The sequence below is a fragment of the Stylophora pistillata genome, chromosome 10 (genome assembly GCF_964205215.1).
Source record: "Stylophora pistillata chromosome 10, jaStyPist1.2, whole genome shotgun sequence".
In the NCBI taxonomy this organism is placed as follows: Eukaryota; Metazoa; Cnidaria; class Anthozoa; order Scleractinia; family Pocilloporidae; genus Stylophora; species Stylophora pistillata.
The window spans coordinates 18,351,501-18,371,353 of record NC_142528.1 but is presented as its reverse complement, the minus strand read 5'-3'; the positions used below and the strand labels follow the sequence as shown (position 1 = coordinate 18,371,353).

The window sequence follows — 19,853 nt, the reverse complement described above, 5'->3', positions numbered from 1 at the left end:
AATGATATAATAATAATAAAATTGAACTCAAAATCAAAATGTACTTGTCATAGAGAAGGCCCACAAACAATGACGTGATTTTCGTCTATGATATCGGCTCATGATCCACGACGTTGCTATGTCAGATTTCTGGGACCTTCTGGGGCGACCTCTTAAAGGAAGATTTTTTATCAGACAATGATACTCAGCGACATTTAATCACCTACAGTCAAAAAGCTTATTTTTTACCAAGAACTGTCAGATACTACCCTATTAGGCCCTTGAGATAAGTAGCGGAGATGATCTCAGTAGTGATATATAGTTTTTATTTCTACTTAACCCTATGTGTTGTACTGACATTTTCATTTTTCGAAATTATCATCTATATTCCTGAACAAAACGAGAAAAACAGCCGTCGGGTAGTAAGGTGAATACGAACAACTGTTGTTGTTTTTGCCAAAGTAATGCACTGAAACAGACTGTCACTGCAATGCTTTCAGCGAGTTTTAGCTTGACTAAGTACATTAGAGCTAGTCTGGTACCCTTTCTGCTTAAATGAATTTATCCTCCTCGTCTAGGCTTCTAGTTTCATCCCGGCGTAAAGTCCGACACAAAATGTCTCTTAACTACAGTGTTAGTCTATAGGAAAAAAAGGCTGCATTCGAGTTTAAACGCCTTCTGCCAATCCTCTCCTCAAGGGGTGAGTGCACCCAAACATGAGCCCATTGTCATCTATCGTAAGTGCCACTCCTAATCCTATTGGTCCAGACGCCTTCAAGTACCCCAGCTCGGTCACGTTTTGTCCCATCTTACGTACTTCCTGCAACACGTTGTTGGCAACTGAGAACTCTTCTATAGGAACCGCTTGGAAAAAATCTGAAAAGCTGGGCAAAAGAAAAGTAGGGGACTCCATAGCTTCTTTAGGATTCATACCGCTGTCCAAGAGGTTGGTAAAGTATTGTGGAACCACAACGGGATATGATTCTCCTACAACAGACAATGCCATGACTGGTCGCTGGCTTCCGGTTGACTCCTCACCCTTGAATACTATAGCAGGTTGAAGGCCCGTTGACAGCCTTCCCCCAGAAGCTGTCTGCTTGACGAAGGACTTAAATATTGCAGCTGAATGCGGTAAAGCAATTCCTTGCACAAAAAGACCTGTTCCCCACATTTTACTGTTGATGGTGTGAATCATGGAACAAACATTTCCATCCTTGTCGGCTGCGACTACAGAATCTGACCCATGTATAAAGTCTTTTATGTCCTCCTCTCCACCGAGCAGTCTTTTAATTATGGCATTGACGTCTTTCATCTTTTCAGGGGAACCGATCCTCTCCCAAATGGCTTCGGCAGACCCTTTCGAGAGGCGATTAGAGAAATCAAGGCCAAATTTATCCTTCAAGATCGATAAGCCATCAGGGGTCGAGTGCAAGAAAACAGAAACAAAGAAACTAAAGCGAGTGATTGAGGCGAGTCGGAAAAATTCGGTTGCATTGGTGAGGTAGTTAGACCCAGATTTTTGGCCAATTTCCGCCATTACCATCAGATTCAGCTTTTCAATTAGTTCACTTCCGCCGTAGTCATTTCCAGACGTATATACATTGTTTCCATGGTATGACGTATTGAAGGGCTCTTCCCAATGCGATTGATAGCGGTGCATGTCATCTAAGCTAATAAAACCTTTAGCCTCTTTAATCAGAGACGTCATCTGCTCGGCCCACGTTCCATTGTAGAAGAACTCCTTTGGGTTCTCAGACACACTTCGTATAAATTCAGCTAGTTCTGGTTGTTTGAAAAGTTCGTTAAAGGCGTATGGTTTCCCAGTCTCAGGATTGGTAAAAATCTTTTCACCTGAAAAAAATAAGGTTCGTATTGTGGATGTTGTCTCAAGATACCTTTCAATAACCTATAACCAACATATAAGGGGTTGGCTGGGCCGGGGCTCCTTCCTTGATTAGCCCATTAAATTAACTTTTACTGAAAATAAGAGAATTACTGACTGATTATGAAAGTTGAATACACGAGTAGAGTAGATATTTACTCGATCCCCTTTCTCCTACAAATAGACACCTTGATTAAAGGAAACTTTAATTTTTTGCATCTTTGTCGAAAGTTTTCCTAGGCCCCTGTGATTTATCTGTTTTATCAGTAAAATAGTATTTCATTTGAGTTACCCATTTGTCATTGACTGTTTGCATCAATATTTTTTATAGTATTTTTTACCCAAGATTAACAACATTATCTTTAAAAAAATTAATAAGATAAGATAAGATAAGATAAGATAAGATAAGATAAGATAATGACTTTATTTTGAGAGGGTGGCACGTAACAGTTTAAGTACAACTGATGACCCTGTGGCCCTCTGCGGTCCCCACCCATCCCACCCCAGGGGAGGACAGTAATCTCGTGCGTGGGAAATTAACGTCTCCTGCACCTAACCCTACAGGAGACGGGACCTCCATTTATTCGTCCCTATCGGAGAAGACTAGAATATCTAACCATTTCTTGATGTCATAGAAAGGTAACAAATTCTTCTCAGTTATTTAAAGACGTCACTGTTGGTCCGGCCAGGGCTCGAACCCTCGACCTCCCGCACAACAGTCCAGCGCTCTATCCATTGACCTAACCGGGAGGCGGTTAGTTCAATATGTGAAGAAGATGGAAGAATACTTTCAGACTTCCATACTTTTACTTCCTTATTTCCAAAACCTCAACTTTTCTATTACCACTTTCCAGTCTCCCTTCAAAACTTCAAACCCTCCACACTTTAGCACTTCCTCTCTTACATACTTTCATATCGCCAAAGTTCTATATTTTCAAAATTCCATACCGCCCAGCTTTAAATTTTAAACCAACTTATAACTTTAAACTTCCACAAAGGTCTTTAGAAGGACCTCCTCACTTCCAAGCATCCAGAACTGGGAGGATCTGGATCTACAATCTCCGTTAATTTCAACTACTTACTTACTACATGTTCTGTGCCCTTTGATATCTTAAGTTAAGTCTAAAACTTATGAAGACTAAGGAATGTTGGGCTTATCAAACGAGGGCTCTCTCTCTCCACAGCATAAAGATACAGCTGCATACCTTCACTTGTTCTCAGCAATGTAATGTCGTTGTAGTACATTTGGATAGCGAAAGCCATTCCAACGGACATCTTAAACCCATTTTCAGCGAAATACAACGCGGGCTCAAACAAAGTGCTGAGAGGAAACTTTGCAAATTTGGCTGCAGCGTCAGCTACCCCTGCAATGAAACCTGGGACGAGAACAGACGCACCATTAGCTTCTGGAGTGTGAACTTTGGGGATCTGGGACGGGTCTCCTTTCAGTGGGGTATTCCAGCCGCCATTGATACTGTACATCTTATTGGATGACTTCTCGTAGTATAGAATTTGCGTGACACCAGCGTACGAAACATAAGAACCAGTAGCCAGCGTGACTTCTGTGAAGGTGAAACGTAGTTCATAGCTTTAAGCATATTTGATAAACTTCCCGGGAGTGACCTTAGTATTCCCACCAACGGTGAAGCCACTCGTTCTTCCTTATTCTATGCGCGATAAGAAGAACGACATCTACAAAAGCGTTCGAACTTTGTCCTAAGATTATTTGGTCTCATTGCGTATTAGGTCAGTCTGCAGATAAACAGAGTCAAATGAAAGAATAATAGGATATTTTCGACAAAACTGTTGATGTCATGGTCATAACTTTCATTTTATGTACATGAGTAATGAGTGTTTTTCGTCCTTTATGCTAATTCTTTAACTACTAAGTTATTTTATCAGCTGCCACAATTCTGCACCGAATAAAATAAGTCTTCAATGCACTGAAAAAAGGGTTATCCTTTGGTTACTTGGGATTTGCCATAATATCCATGACAATGAAGCGATTTGACTTGTGAAACCTCATTCATGTCGCTATGTGACATTTAATGCGAGGGCTGAATTGATTTCCTAACGCAGGGGGCTCTTTACTTAATATACCCCATCAAATCAGCTAAAGTTTCATAGGGCGTTTATCAAACCTGCAAGTGCAGTTGCCAAACAAGCATCCATAGCATTCCCACCCTTCCTGAGAGCATCCATGCCCGAGTGCACAGCGAAAGGTTCAGTTGTCCCTGCCACCATCCCTCTGCCTTCACTAACTGCCAATGGCTTCGGTCGCTCATAGCGGTTGAGCGACATTCTTTCCAAGCGGTCATATTCTTCTTGTGTCCAGTTTGCGGGGGAAAGTGATATGCCACAGGCTGGAGTCCACAAAGGCACCAGCAGTGCGATAGGAAATAGGAAAATGCGATACATTTTCAGCCGGCTAGGAACAACAGTCTGAGAGTGGTTAGACCTTTTACTGACTGATTTACCTAAGAACGCAACCAAAGTCATTAATTTATTTAGTATAAGGTGTCACTGTAAATCGCTCTTCAGGTGTTCAAATGTAACTGGTGGGTATTTATAAAGTCCTAAGGTCACACTTTCCCTAATCGATCTTAGTGAGTGACATGCTTCACAGTTCACTCGAAAACTTGAGCCATTCAGCAAACAACAAACAAGGCGACTTAGCAGTAATTGTCGATAATTGAATGGCTTGCATGCTCTAAATGGCTTCATTCACGCTTCGTTTTAACTTCATTTAAACAAGAAAAGTTCGAGAATAGATTTGGAAAATAATTAAGACTCCAAGACGGAACTCCGAAAAATGTGCCAGAAAGTGAAGATTTCGAAAGATTTTGTCGTTTTGGAAAAAACTATTATGCCACTCACTGAAGTACCTGTCTATGTAACTTCGTTGAAACCGGAAAAACTAATTTTTTGGACAGTGACGAGCTTAATGTTTTAAAAAACTTACGCGTCAGCCGGTTGTAATGCCGGATTCATTATTGAAGCGCCCTAGACTTCAACCACCTCACCTTCACGCTTTTTGAAGCTTTTGATACTGTGGTCGCTGATGATTGACGAGGAAGGGGGAAGGAAGAGGGGAACTTTAAAAACAGATTGAATTTAAAGGAAGAATGAATCACAGTTAAGTAGTACTCATTAGAATACAATGACCTTTACAAAACACCTGGACAGGCTGTTTGTTTAAGTAAAACTGTTTCACAATCAACTAAAAGCCAGTCGTAGAGAAAATTTTTATTTTACATGTAAATGCGTTCATTTTCATGATTCATGTAGAGTGCTGTGGCCACTAAGAGAGGGCATTATTAACTTGATGTACAATTTCTTACATCTTGATTAGTTTGTATCTAATCCGTGAAATGAAACCCAAGTGAAAAGATCGTCTTTACTTTGACGAACGCGCATTCATAACTTGATGCAAGAGGCACCCAAAAGGTGATCAGGTATTCCTTCTTTCATTGGGCGTCATCCAAAGGTTTAGTTCTTGAGGTCCACGAATAGATCACTGACTTGATCTATTCTATTCTTTTCATCCTGTCTGTTTCTTGAAGCGATTGACGCCATACATTACCCTAAGGCAGCGAATGGCAGGAAGGGAGACCTTAGGCTGGCTATACACCCCTTCATTTTATCAACACGCGCTCGCTGACTGCATACTATACACTGTTAGTTCGTCGGGTCTAGCCGAACTAAGTTGGGCCAATTTCAACGTCTCTAACTATTCTAATTGAATTTTTTTCGATACTTACGACTTACATTCACTTGCTTGCTACTCGCTCGCTTCGGGACCGCATGTTATATTGAATAACAGCATTTGAATTTAATCCGCTTGTTAGACTTTTATTTAGTTTACATCGGGTGCATGGAAGCTGCCTGGCTAGCCATAACATTTGGTGCAGTGCCAATCTAATAGAAATGTCAACACTAAAACCCTAGTCCAAAGTTCAACCCTTGCTCAGAAACTATACTTTCCCAGTTACCATGGCATTGTCAATAAATATCATCACAACTATGGAGAGGTCAGAACTTGGGACTGGGACTAAAACACACTATTTGTGTTCTTTAATTAAGTCTATTTTGAAATACTTAGCCTGAAATAGAACTGTATGTGATAAACTGTGGGAATGATTATTCAACCTCTAGAATGAAGTCAAATAAGAAAATGAAAAAATAAAATCTCCAAGGCTACCTTTCTGATAAATTGCAGGAATCATTATATTATTCAACCTTTAGGATAAAATCATAAACGAAGATGGAAAAAATTATCCACCACCACTTACTCCAAGGAAAAAAGATTTCACTCCATTACAGAGATTGTTTGGTCTGAGGTTTGAGGTTTGAAACAAGTCTTATACTACATACTACAAACAGAAATCTTAAGTTTGGTACTCATTTATTTTCAGTACATAGCACCTCTCATTAATTTTCAATAATTTCAAACTTAAAACAACTTCCTTTTTTTGCCCTTAACAAGTGCCTGGGTATTTTGTGTGGACATACCACACCGAGGGCAACAAACAGCCAGTTCGTGTCCTGTCTCTCACAGTCTGTATATTACACGTTCAACTGTGTTTTCAAGTCTGAATAAGTTTTTAAAACACTTGAAAGCCTAGATCATTGCCAACAATACAATAAGAAATAAGTCAATCTTCAGAGGTTTCCTGACTATCTGGCTGGCAGTTGGGTGAAGCTTTCTCTTCACTTGTTGTTGCTTCAGGATATGGTATTCCACTAATCTTTAACAATTCTCTCAGGCCTCTATTTTCTGACTCAATAGAAGCCATTTTTTCTTGCTCCTGTTGAATAGCCTCATCATCGATGTAGATTGCTTGTGCCATAACAGCAGCCATTTCACAGATTTGCTCTGTCTTGGCCTGTAACTCCTGAACGAGAAAAGCAAATACATATGCTCAAATAACACAAATTATGTAACTAAGAAATGGATCATCAAGCACTGCTTGTGGTAAAAAGGGCTAGATCACTAACCTGTTGTGCTCAATCAACAAGACAAAAAATACTACATCTAGTCTAGAGTTGAGGCAATTAAAAAATGAGATGACTGCGTATCCTAGGATTGGATGAACCATCAATACTTGCCATTTTTTCTTATACCTCTGTACACTGAACTAATGATAGTTCACGACAGGAATAAATTATATTTGAAGCTAAGAGACATCTTCCAAGTCTCACTTTTTATACCTTCCCTGATTAGGTAAAAAAATCTTGTGAACCACATTGTTCCATCTTACAGCTGAAAGAAGGTTTTCATTCACCACTTGTTACACAGTCTTCAAAAAAATAATTTTTGACCCTTTCACACCATGTCAATGGAAAGGTATATCGTACACTACCTTGTAATTGTTCAGTTTCATGCAGCTGGCATCGAGTCTATTTGCTTTGATAAGTTGAGAGACCTAAGGGCAGAATAAACACAAATGTGGTTTTCTTTCATTACAAATAATAATGAACAATATTTATTAAAATGTGAAAAATGAAGATTTAATAAATGAAAAAAATCATTTACAAGATCAACATATCTTGATGTAACTACATTTTATTGATATGTGGACAGATCAAGTGAATTAACTAATAACAAAGGGGGAAAAAGGCACACAAACCAACCTCTGGAAGTCTCAATGATTTTGGATCATATTCTCACCTCCTCTCCTATAAATTTGGCTTTTAATCACTTTATTCCAGTATCCCCTATACAGACTAATGTGCTGATCAATTCAAGGCTTCAACATACCCTCCCCGGCAACCCACAAGCATTTGACTGTGCCCCAGGGGTGGGAAGTTTTGTTCCTACAGAATACACTTGTCTTATCTTGAAATAATGGTGGTCATGAGCAAATGCATTGTAGCATGATGTTTATGAGTTAAAAACCAAACAATGGCAATGAAAACTAATATGTGACTTGGCTTAATTCTATAACATTAATGAAACATTTGAATGCAATTTTGGCCTGGGGATCTGGAATTTGAAAGAACCAATCTTCCGAAGTTCAAATGCCTGGGGGTTGCCTGTGAGGGGGGAGGGGAGGGGAGTTGAAGCTTCAAATTGACTGACACATAAATTGGATGCAAAATCAAAATCAAATGTATCTTGTTTTCACAAGCAAAAAAAAAAGAAATGCTGTTTGAGACTAACCTGGTCCCTGTACTTTGCCATGATAAGTTCCAAAGCTGACTGATATTCTGCTACTGATGTTTGAAGCTCAATATTTTCTTGTTGCAATTCTCGTATACGAGCATTCTCTTCTTGACTGCCTAAGATAAGTGTGCTGCGTGGCCTGCGATTTGCCACTTCATTTAGGTCACTGACTATGTCTTGATACTGTAACACAAAATGGAATGCTCATCAGCCTTCACAATGAGCAACCAAGCCAGGGAAAAACCAACTACTCAAATTGTTAAGGCACCCCGATTTAAAACTGTTCAAGCCTAAATTGATATTCAGGATTTATTTTCTACGATTACTTTAAATTTGTAGTGTTTTTCTCATTAGCATGCATGATCATTGACTAGCTAGTATATACTGGTAGGAATGCTTACTGATTGCGTCCACAGCCCGTTCAAAAACGTTATGGTGAAATGTCTCAATCAAAATGGCCTTCCTGTAACAATGTTGCGACAAACAGAAGTTTGATATTCCCAAGCAAGCTACGACTACACAGTCACCCAGACACAGTTCAGGGTGAAACGTAACGACGGCCGCCGATCTTTCAGTAAAGTATCTCATGGCTTTTTCAGAGCTTGCCTTCTGCAAAATGGCATTCTAATGACAATGAATATAACTGTTCGGGCTAGGTTACACTTTATAATAGCTCGACGACTACAGGTTCTTTAATTGTTTTTCTAGATCATGTATATTGACATTTTTACCTGCTTCATAGCATCTAATTTACAGTGGAGACCGTTTGCTTGACTAATGAGTGCATCTGCTGAGCCATTATGCTCACGAAGACGACATGCTAGGCGTTTCGCATCCAACAGTAACTGGTCCATTTCGCTATGGTACTTACATAAGCAATCGCTTTAGAGTCGACTCTCCATTTTGAATTTTGTGAAACAACCGCTGATCATGTAACTGTGGTATAGAATTTGATTACATTGTATTTAAATATATAAAATTTTTCACACTGTTTTAACAGGTCAGGATGGCCGAGCGGTCTAAGGCGCTGCGTTCAGGTCGCAGTCTACTCTTGTAGGCGTGGGTTCGAATCCCACTCCTGACATGTAATTTTTCTCGATGTTTCTTTTAGCTTTCTCACCTAAATCAAATTTTGTTCACGCCAATTTAGGCTTAAACCCCCTCTGAGCTTTTTAGAAAAGTGTGGTGGAAGATAATGGTAAACTGCCTCTTCTAGCCAGACTGCTTGGTATGCCGTGATGACAACTGACCACGGACAAGCGATATTATTGATGATCAATAGTATGCTCAAGCTCGGAGAGTTTGTCCACTGAAAAGTCAAATTAACTTTTGGAATCGCTTAATATTTCTAAACAAACATCTGATATTCCTAGGAAGCTTGAAAGAACTCGTCGATGGAAAATATGTGGAGGTTCTGACTGCCGGGCATTTCATCAACTCTTTGAGACCGTGCCCGGCCGCCGGGCATTCATCAGTCATCAACAAACGAACCGAGGAACACGTACAGACAGGGAGCGGTTTATAAGATCAATAGCTCCGACTGTCCAGCCTTCCACCCTTTCGGAGAGACTGGCAGAAACCTCACAACAAGACTGACTGAACACAAGCGAGCGACAAGAAAAGGTGATGTCAACATTCACATAGCTGAACCTGACATCATCTACTTGAGAACCATACCATTGACTAGGGCTCTGCGGAACGCCTAACCTACAGAACTAACTATTTTCAATTCCATTCGCTCTGACGAAGGGCTAACGCTCGAAACGTCAGCTTTTTAACTCTTTACGGTGGCCAATTTACAATTTCAACTTAGTTGATATTACCAAATTACCTTGTTACCCCCATCGACGCAGTACCACAGTTTCTTTCGAAACTTACCTCCTTTAACTATTTTCAATGACTGACTCTGGAAAGCTGGTTTACTAACTAACAGACTTCCCTCAACAGGTGTCAACTGCTACCGGCATCATACAAACGAACCGGACAGAACGACCTAACTTCACCGATGGATCATGAGAAACAGTCCGATAAGTCTTACAGCTGACAACGTACAGCTAAACTGACCAATCAGTTTACACGAACACGGCACTTGACCCTGACGATGACTTCTACTCGGATGTCGAAATGTCAGGCGCCAATGCTAATACAACAGTCCATCTCAGGACTACACTCAGCCGGATGATCCCGTTATGTCCTAAACTATCACAAGTGCACACAGTATTCACACCAACACACACATACTTTATCACAAGTGCACACAGTATTCACACCAACACACACATACTTTATCACAAGTGCACACAGTATTCACACCAACACACACATACTTTATCACAAGTGCACACAGTATTCACACCAACACACACATACTTTATCACAAGTGCACACAGTATTCACACCAACACACACATACTTTATCACAAGTGCACACAGTATTCACACCAACACACACATACTTTATCACAAGTGCACACAGTATTCACACCAACACACACATACTTTATCACAAGTGCACACAGTATTCACACCAACACACACGTACTTTATCGAATTTCCCCAAAGAAGGCTCCTCTAAGACATTGTTTTTCAGTGATTAACTATTTTTTAGTTCAAGTTATTTGTCCAAGTCTCTGTTCTCCTTTTGCCGTTTTGTTCTCCTTTTATTTGCTTCAAGAATCTCCCAGTCTTATAGTTTAGTTTCTTTGCGACGCAATCGCAGGCACCAAGATTCTTCAAGTTGATAAACAATCGCTCACAAGTCAGCTTGAAGACTGAATATAAACTGAAGGACTTCCGCTTAACTCCCATATTCCTCCATAAAAGATTCCCGTTTATCTGCAGAGAAAAGTTACGATCGTCACCATCAACAAATGGTGCAACCACATGAAGGAGTAAAGGATGTACCAGGGTTCTTTGAGGTCTGAAAAGAGCTCTTGGTCCAAATGCATGATTAACATTTTCCTCGGCCATTTTTGTGTTTGGGTCAGCAGAGTATGTTTCTTTCTTTTCAGGCGCAAGCTACAAGTCCTCTTTGTTTTGAAAGCACTTTGCTTAATTTCAACAAATCAAGCAATTTTGTGCCTCGAGTGACTTCAAAGTACGACGATTTGACGAAGTCTGTTGATTTACAAATTTACAAACAGCACTTGCAAGAACAGGTTTGTTGGTAGCTGCATTGTTGTGGGATCCAGTCTTTCTCTAAAGCCTTTTTCGGCATCTTATGGAGCATTTCATCAGACGTTGTCTGCAACAGTAAATGCAGTGAGAGTATTCTGTGGTCACATCTCAAGGGCAGTAGATCCAAAAATTGCTCAGAACAAGCAAGTTTATGATGTATTGAAGTTTCTAAGATCAACGCAAGAACCCGTTGCATTTTAAAGTTTTACAAACAATCAATAGACTATACTTCCTCTCCAACAATCAGCGGGTCGTGAAATCTAAATATAACGGGCAGTTTGTGCATTCATTAGCTTTTCATACCATTCCCAAAAGGGATAGGAAACTTGGAATGCGCCCACAGGAAATTTACCAGCAATCAACTAGGAATTTTTGAAAGGACCAAATAACAAGACGAGACCGAGAGGGGTCTTCATTGTTTGATAATGGCTAGGTAGGTAGGTAACTTTATTTCAACTCGGGTTGCTGAGGCTGATTAGGCCTCAAATCAATTAATAACTAACATTCTAAAAATCTTAAGATTATTACGTTACAAATTTAACTCTCTAATAACGAGCATTCTTAAATTCCTTAAGGGTTGCCCTTGAACGTAATTCATCCTGTAAAGAGTTCCACACTTTGGCACCGATAAAAGTTGTAGATTTTAAGCCGACGTTTATAGTTTTCTTATGTGGGACAACAAGCTTGTTGGTGACTCTCAAGCACTTCACATTATTACGTACAACGAACAAGTCACTTATATATCCAGGTAACATACCGTTTACAGCTTTAAAAATTAATATGGCAATATCCTGTAGACGACGATTGGACAAAGTTAAGCCGTAGTCATCACCATTAAGGGGCACCCGTTTGTTGTAGACACACTTTAGAGCTCTCACACTAAGCCTTTCCAGCTTCTGTTTCAGACTTATTGCAATTATGCCAAATCGCAGAACAGTAAGTGAAATAGGACATTGCATACGAGTTGTAGAGGAACATCTTCGAAGAAACTGATAGCGTTGAAGTTGAAGTTCATTTATTTGTTTTAGCAGGTTGATTAATTTGGCAGCTGTGATAGCTGATGTGAACCTGCTGTCCTAATCCACCCATCCCATCTCAGGGGAGGACATCCATCACACAGTAATCTCGTGTGTGGGAAATTAACGTCTCCTGCCCCAACCCTGCAGGAGACGGGACCTCCATTTATACGTCCCTATCCGAGAAGACTAGAATATCTAACCATTTCTTGATGTTATAGAAAGGTAGCAAATTCTTCTCAATTATTTTAAGACCTTGAGTGTTGGTCCGGCCGGGGCTCGAACCCTCGACCTCCCGCACTACAGTCCAGCGCTCTATCCATTGAGCTAACCGGGAGGCGTTTTCTTTAGCTTAGTCAAAACATTTAACTCAGTGATTTCCAACTTTCTTAGTAATCAGATACGATGATTTTTTCGAACTGCGGTTATAGATACATATGATGCACGATCCTCGCAGTAGAGAGCGCTATCTATGCAATAGCGAAAATCAGACCTGAAAAAAATCAGGCCTGTACGGGATTCGAACCACTACATCTGCGATACTAGTGCAGCGCTCTACCAATTGAGCTAACAACCCAACTGGGAGCAGGCCGTATCCAAAACAACTTATATGACAGTGATGTTTATAATTCTTTTGTTTTAGATATAAATGAGTGTACTGACGGAACACACAGATGTCATATGAAAGCTGTGTTTAACAATACCCTTGGATCCTACAATTGCACGTGTAGAGATGGATATCGAGGAAATGGAACTAACTGCGCAGGTAAATAATCGTAACATGTCATGCTATCGATAATTTTTCAGTTCTAGTGGTAAGATTTGACCCTAAAAGTCCTAAAAGTAAGGTGTTATATATATCGACGAGGTTATTATGTTTTGACATATCTAGAACTGTTTCTGTTTATGTAAATACCGTCCAATGTGTAGGCAGAACACGCGGCTGTGATGTGAACGTTGATTGCAACTGAACACCGTGAGATCTTATGTGCACGGTGTAAAGATGGATTGCATGGAAATGGAACTAATTGCACAGGTTCCTGAATGTAACATGTTCATACTACTCACTCACATGCTTTGATAGTTGTTATCTAAGGTGACTTAGCAAAAAGATCTCGTTTATACGATAATCCTTTGACTCGCTTCCGTGTATAAATGAATGTGCGGACGGAACTCGCGACTGTCGTGTGAATGCAAATGCGACAACACCCTAGGATCTTTCAAGTGCACGTGTAAAGATCTATTTCGTAGAAATGGAACTAACTGCACATGTAACTAGTTGTAACATGTCATTCTCCTTATAAATACTGAGATTTTCTTCTTCCATTCATTAGTATCTCGAACCAAAGAGGTTATAAGTCGCTCAAACTTGGATTATTTAGCATTACTACCTATGAATTTTTTTTTCGTTAATGACACCTCTGGGGGTGCCATGTATGAGACTTAAAGATCAGCTAGAATCCTACGCATTTATTGGATTCTCAACAACAATCCACGAATATACGCAAGCATTACTTCATTTCAATCACTCTAATCACAGGAGATGACATCAAAACGATTGATAAGGCTTCTTTGTACCTCAGCAGGAATTTGACAGATTAGACCGCAATACGATACAAAGGATTGAATGCAAAGTTTAAGGCTGATTTGTCCTTGTTCTTATCATTAATAATATAAATAAACAATGAAAATATTTGATATTTTCTTGAATAAACTTGCAAAACTTAGGTGATAAATTTGGTTAAAGTATACCGCGAATCATTTTCAATCGCTTTCAACAGTTTATGAAAGAACGACTGATCCCTTCATAATTGTATTGTAGCAAGTGAACTAACCTGGTACCAATCATTTCTCTTGATTGTAGGTGGTGGTGGCGGAGGCTTCTGCAGTGATGGAGAAGATGCGAAGATTTCTGGTGGAGGTAAAGGATATCTAGACAGAGGGGAGGGTGGAGCACATCGGGGTGGATTTAGAGGTGGTGGTGGTTTTCGTGCATGTAGGAGGTTACCAGGGGGCGGTGGAGGGTACTCTGAGGGAAGTGGAGGTGCCAATAAAGATATTTCCTGTGGGGGAGGGCGAGGTTCTTTCCACAATGGAACAAATCAGCATAACGAATGTTGTTATGATAACGTTGGTCATGGTAGAGTGATTATCGCATTTGTTAAGTGACATGCAGATGACAGCACTTTCCTAGAAGCGTGGTGGTAACCGTATAGAGGTTTTGGATAGCAGCCATGTTGGATGGCTGAAACAATGAAAATATTTTGCATAAGAAAGAAAATTTTTTCCTATGGGTAAAATAATATATTGTTCCTGCCATCCAACATGGCTGCTGTGCAAAACCTCTATTCGAAGCGCTGACGATGTTAGTTTTTAAACTCGAGAGTGATTTTTTTTATTATTCAAATTTTGTGTGGTAGTAAGGGCGTTTAATTTTTAGGTTAGAGTCAAAATTAACAAACAACATTTGCTTTAATAGCTGAGTTTGTGAGTGTTTATTGACCTAAAAAAATTTTCGACCACAAAAGCTGTAGTTTTTATCCTTTTCGGGCTCGTTTCGGGGCAATTGATCAGAAGATATGTTTGACACGGTTCTGTGTTCATTTCTCAAGGTCAGTGGACTAAAAATGTGCTTATTACAAGCATTTTTCAGGGTGGACAAAGTTGTATAGCTGATTGCAAAAATTCTAAAAATTGAAGATGGTGCTAACGCTCTCATTTGCTTAATCGGTTTCACCTCTTTATTCACACAGCCTTATGCGTGATAAAATCACACAATATTATAGTGAAGACAATGCTAGCCAAAGTTGCTTTCGCTTATATGTTAGCATAATGTAGATACAAATGCCAAGATTGTTTAGACTTTAAATAGCTGGCAACTTTCATCAACTTATAATTTGTCAAATAAACAACGGTTTTAAAAGAACTCTTTTGTTTCTGCTGTCATTATGATCGACAAATCCATCACGCTTCGGTCACTACTCGGTATGTTAAGCAATCATGCAGAGTGACCCTCAATAATGAGGCAAACAGGTTGCCTTGTTTGTAAATAGGTCATCACCTGCACGCAAATTCTTCCTTTTGACGTTTTCAAAAGAAAGTTTTGGACGAACAGAATGCACTTGACTGGGAGGGGGGGGAGTCTGTCCCTGGACCACTCGAGACAACCCAGAACCACTCGGAACCACCAGCTAGGAACCACCCGGAACCACCCGAAACCACCCGGAAGCACCCGGAAGCACTCGGAAGCACCCGGAAGCACCCGGAAGCACCCGGAAGCACCCGGAAGTACCCGGAAGCACCTGGAAGCACCCAGAACCACCTGGAACCACCCGGAACCACCTGGAACCACTAGGAACCTGCTGGACCCAGAAACTCCCGAAACTCGCCCGGAACATATCAGAACTCACCTGGAACCCACCGGAACTAGACGATTTTTCGAACTTTCATGGAACCACAAAAAATATAATACTTAGATTAAAAAATAAAAATGAAATGATAAAATAAAACAATAAACATAAAAAACAAATTGATAAAAGATAACCTAATGTGAATAAAGACTGATAAGTAGTTTTCACTTTCAATTGGTTTTAATCAAATAATCGATTCCTAGTTAATCGATAGCTGTTGCTCCATTTTGTTTCTCAGAAATATGGTTAATGAAGATGGTTTTGTGTCTGATACAATATAAAAACAAAAAGGATGTTCAAACTTGGCAGAGGGCCCAAAATAAAGCAACGAGTAAGGGGTGGTATGTCAGTTGTCAGAAAAAGTACATCCCGGAATTTCAGTGTTTTCCAACATTTAGACTGGTTATGTGCTAAGATTGTCACTGACGTCAATGAAAATGGAAGTTTTCACTTCTCTTGAAAAATCGCCCACCATCAATCGTTAAAATGAAAGGCGGACAAAAGATTTATAAACACTTCTGATTGGTTCGCGGACCCCTAACGGTCAGATACGTCACCGCACAAGTCTCGGAATTTTCAGTAGTCTGTCTACAATTTGCCTTGAAATTTATGATCAATTGGAAATTTTCTGACATTTTCCGACCTTAACCAGAATCCGTGCGGAGTGACGAGGACCGAACTTCAGTCTTGTATCATACGAAATTTCTACCATTTACTTGGTGATTAATTCCTTATTGCGTTTTGAATTCTACGATGTTTTTCGTCTGTTGGGAAATTAATTCGGCTACGGATTGGCTCATTTCAAAAGAATAGAGCAGAAGAACGAAAGTCTGCGAAAGTTGAATATTATGCAGAGCCTGTTTTTCTTTTTGACAGAGATGGTTTGATTTAGTACTGTCAGTCAGCTTATTGATCGCTCATAAATGTTTCATGAAATTAAGATCTTGATTTCTAATCTAGTTTTGAGTAAACACCCTTTAAACTCGTTACAAACGGGGGCGGCTAACACACTGATCGTTCGATATCAAGAACTCGTAAGGATGTGAATATTCAGATTTGCTGACATTCAGAAACAACATAGAAATACAACGTTATAAACTTTCTCTAATTTTATTTGCTGTCGCAAGTCGGGCAATAAGTGTCACAAGATGTCATCATAAGCAGGTTATTTATTCAAGCATCATCGATCACAGTCGGGAACTACAATACCTATAAACATTAGGGATTAACTGTTGGAAAATGTTGCTACAGGAGAAAATTGAGAGAAAGAAAGGAAGTTCTTTTATCAGATTTATTCCTTAGCTGATGAACTTCGTAACTTGAGCGGGAAACAAAAGATGGTAGTTTATTTCCCTTCGTTTATATTTTTCTGGATTGGAACTTTCAGTGTCAGGTAAATTTGATCGATTGGTAACTCTGTGTTCTCACTTCGTAATTACAACTATTTAATTTATCTAGGTGCAAAGATATCGAGAATGGTGATAATGTTGGGCCAAATAATGCCGTTGAAAGCTTGAAAGTATCAGTGATAATCCACGAGATCGACCGGGGTAACGATCGATGAAATGTACAACATTATCATTAGTTAACATGCAGGTACCACTAAATCGCTTACGTGATTGCACATAATGGCGTTAAGAAAAATTTGATTATCCTATCCTTAGTAATTAGATGTATTTACAGTTCTTTGTTAAAAGACTTAAATGTCATAATGAAACCCATGGACTGAATACCGCTCGCTTAGAAACGCGGTCACGCATCAAATCAGGGTGGCAAAAAGTTCATTCGATATGAGCTGATATTCAACGGAATGAAAGACGGTAAAATCTTGCTGGAATTTGGTTAAGAAGCCGCTTATAGCCCGCCTTCACAACCTATACTCGGCGAAAAAAAATCGGTTGAATCTCTCTAAAGTTCAGGGGACAACAAGGTGTACAGATCGTTCACAACCGTCTCTCCACTGGCGAAAATCTTGTGAAAAGTTTTCCTTTTCTTGACAATCAGGAGAATGGTTCCACCCTAATCAACCGTGAATTCATCACTTACTGAAATTGACCCAAATCTCATTATAATCTCAGCACCCACAAATGAGCTTACTAAAAGGGCCAGTCCACCAAGCTTTTCTTGGTAAAGATAGCAGGGGACTGAGAGTGTGCACTTGATAATAACCTGTTAGTCGATGTCGTGTTTGTTGCATGATTTCGTAGGGCTTCTGACTCTACTCCTGTTGAGGTTCTGCTCCGTAATTTGCAGGTAGTTTGTGCAACCTGTAACCCCTGGTCCTGTTCTAATGCGATTGTGTGGTGCATTTCTCTCGTTACAATGGGAGGGGCGGGGGAATCCGACGCACTTTCCCGTTAGGTTTGGTGTTCTGCACGATCGGTTTTAGGTCCCAACTTGTTTTCATTTTGTTTTCTCCTCTCCCTTTTCCCTTTGGTGATTGATTGTCTTCCTTTACAAACGAGCTAAATTATCATTTTGGTTTAAAAGCGATTAGCTGTGTAACACTCACATGAGTGACTCGCACATAATATCATAATATCATAATATTAATATTAATATTAACATAATATCATGATGTAACACTCACATGAGTGACTCGCACATAATATCATGATATCATAATATTAATATTAATATTAACATAATATCATGATGTAACACTCACATGAGTGACTCGCACATAATATCATAATATCATAATATTAATATTAATATTAACATAATATCATGATGTAACACTCACATGAGTGACTCGCACATAATATCATGATGTAACTTCTTTGATGAAATGTGTGACTAAAAAGGTTTTAAAGAGGTCATGAATATAACTGGAAAACATTTATAAAGATATCCAAGTTAATAAAGCCAATGAGGAAACAGATCATCAGTGAGCACAATGTATAATGATAACCGGATATAATTGCCTAAATCATCACACAATAGTCAATTCATACCATGTCTATCATGTTTTATGTAATCGAATCAAAGAAGTGTTTGAAAGTTTTATGGTGCTCCTCGTCTCTGCTATCTTTTTTTTTTGTACGTGCTCATGTTGATATACGCACACTAAATTGTATCACACTCAGATGGAGCCAGTCGACAGCCTTAGACTTCTCTCAGTGCAATGATACTGACACCTTGGTGAAGCGTCTTATGTTTGGTAAGTACTCTCTTCCTTCCAATAATTCATTCTTAAAAAGCAGGTTCAACGTAGGTTGGCAGTGGCTCGGATATCAGGGGTACTCATTTGTACATGGAAATCATTCCACCTTTATTCATAGACTTTACAGTATGCTTAGAACTAGGCTTTTTTACGGCACATTTGCTGCATATGTCATTCAGTTAAAGGCCCATTTCCATCCGAGATCCTTTGCAGTCGTTTGTTTTTGTTTTGGAATCGCGCTATTGTTAAATGGCGAACTCTGATAGTCATTCACAAACACTATTAAAAAGAAAAACAAAGATTTGGTGAAGAACACAGTAAACAAATTTGCAGCTAAATATTTGAGACTGAAAAATCATAAATTGAGTCTGTGTATAAAACTTGTACAAAGCTTACTTGATGTTGAAGGAAATTGTTTGGCTTCAACACTAAATAAAATATAAACAAATAACCAATATTGGCCAAAACTGATTTACTTTACGCATTTCAATTATAGAATAATCACTTCTACAGATGAGATCGCTTACATATATATCTCAGGATCTCAAGTAAAAATCACTCAAATAATTATTCTCACCTCGAAAAAATCTCCCCGGAGTCTCTAGTTCCATCGTAGGAACAATGCAATAACATTTCTGCAAAAGCACTGTCTGTAGTGTTACCGAAACCCATGGTTGTTTTCCTTGCCCTCCATAAATCATACACAGACTCTCGAAGTCGAATAACCTTTGCCGAGCCGGGCAGACTCGGCCTTCCTCTAGACCGCTTCTTCGGCGGCATCAACTTTTCAAATGACGTTTTTCACCGTCATTCATGTAAGAATTAAAAGCTATTTACTGATATGGATACTACGATAGTTTGTTGCTCGCACATAATTCAAGATGGAACTTTGAAAGCCCTAATTAGTAAGATGTAAGAAGATATCAAAGCGATTCCGCAACTACGAGGAAAATAGCGTATTTTTCATATATGAAAAATGATCCGGGCGCGCAAGGCATCTCGGTTGGAAATGGGCCTTTAAGTGTTTGGTCAAGTCTACGGTAGGATACTTCAGTCA

At 39.4% G+C, this 19,853-nt stretch overlaps 4 protein-coding genes, 1 long non-coding RNA gene and 1 other non-coding gene across 11 annotated transcripts in view; 3 read left to right on the top strand and 3 right to left on the bottom strand.

Annotated features, from left to right (window-relative positions):
* Nucleotides 1-284: 284 nt before the first annotated feature.
* LOC111321934 (uncharacterized) lies at nt 285-4,975 on the bottom strand. Of its 2 annotated transcripts, XM_022924952.2 has the most exons (4): nt 4,824-4,975; nt 4,003-4,338; nt 3,067-3,423; nt 285-1,830 (listed from the first exon to the last, which is right to left on the bottom strand). In XM_022924952.2, the coding sequence occupies exons 2-4, from the start codon at nt 4,277-4,279 to the stop codon at nt 647-649; spliced, it is 1,818 nt and encodes a 605-aa protein (XP_022780687.2). In that variant the 5' UTR covers nt 4,280-4,338; nt 4,824-4,975; the 3' UTR covers nt 285-646. The 2 variants fall into 2 exon arrangements, with proteins under 2 accessions (XP_022780687.2, XP_088592085.1); XM_088735959.1 differs by having other exon boundaries at nt 4,003-4,973.
* Nucleotides 4,976-6,249: 1,274 nt separating this feature from the next.
* LOC111321905 (FGFR1 oncogene partner 2 homolog) lies at nt 6,250-8,953 on the bottom strand. Its single transcript, XM_022924903.2, has 4 exons — nt 8,759-8,953; nt 8,025-8,210; nt 7,225-7,287; nt 6,250-6,756 (listed from the first exon to the last, which is right to left on the bottom strand). The coding sequence occupies exons 1-4, from the start codon at nt 8,879-8,881 to the stop codon at nt 6,517-6,519; spliced, it is 612 nt and encodes a 203-aa protein (XP_022780638.1). The 5' UTR covers nt 8,882-8,953; the 3' UTR covers nt 6,250-6,516.
* Nucleotides 8,954-9,027: 74 nt separating this feature from the next.
* Nucleotides 9,028-9,111, top strand: Trnal-cag (transfer RNA leucine (anticodon CAG)). Its single transcript has one exon. It is a non-coding gene; the product is annotated as a tRNA-Leu (tRNA).
* Nucleotides 9,112-11,225: 2,114 nt separating this feature from the next.
* LOC148722096 (uncharacterized) lies at nt 11,226-14,142 on the top strand. The gene is made up of 4 exons (XR_015992451.1): nt 11,226-11,637; nt 12,236-12,445; nt 12,864-12,986; nt 14,085-14,142. It is a non-coding gene; the product is annotated as an uncharacterized LOC148722096 (long non-coding RNA).
* Nucleotides 14,143-16,738: 2,596 nt separating this feature from the next.
* LOC111321867 (hexosaminidase D) overlaps nt 16,739-19,853 on the top strand; it is an 18,253-nt gene continuing 15,138 nt past the window's right edge. For 2 of the 5 annotated variants that reach the window (XR_015992565.1, XM_088736341.1), the window contains exons 1-2: nt 16,740-17,023; nt 18,720-18,793. Coding sequence is in view for 4 of the 5 variants with exons in the window: in XM_088736341.1 (XP_088592467.1) it covers nt 16,968-17,023; nt 18,720-18,793 (130 nt within the window). In the remaining variant the exon portion in view is untranslated. Of the gene's footprint in view, nt 17,024-18,719; nt 18,794-19,853 lie in introns of all 5 variants that reach the window. The other 3 variants (XM_088736340.1, XM_088736338.1, XM_088736339.1) reach the window with 3 other exon arrangements.
* Nucleotides 18,533-19,817, bottom strand: LOC148722095 (uncharacterized). Its single transcript, XM_088736343.1, has 3 exons — nt 19,374-19,817; nt 19,193-19,224; nt 18,533-19,075 (listed from the first exon to the last, which is right to left on the bottom strand). The coding sequence occupies exons 1-3, from the start codon at nt 19,574-19,576 to the stop codon at nt 18,972-18,974; spliced, it is 339 nt and encodes a 112-aa protein (XP_088592469.1). The 5' UTR covers nt 19,577-19,817; the 3' UTR covers nt 18,533-18,971.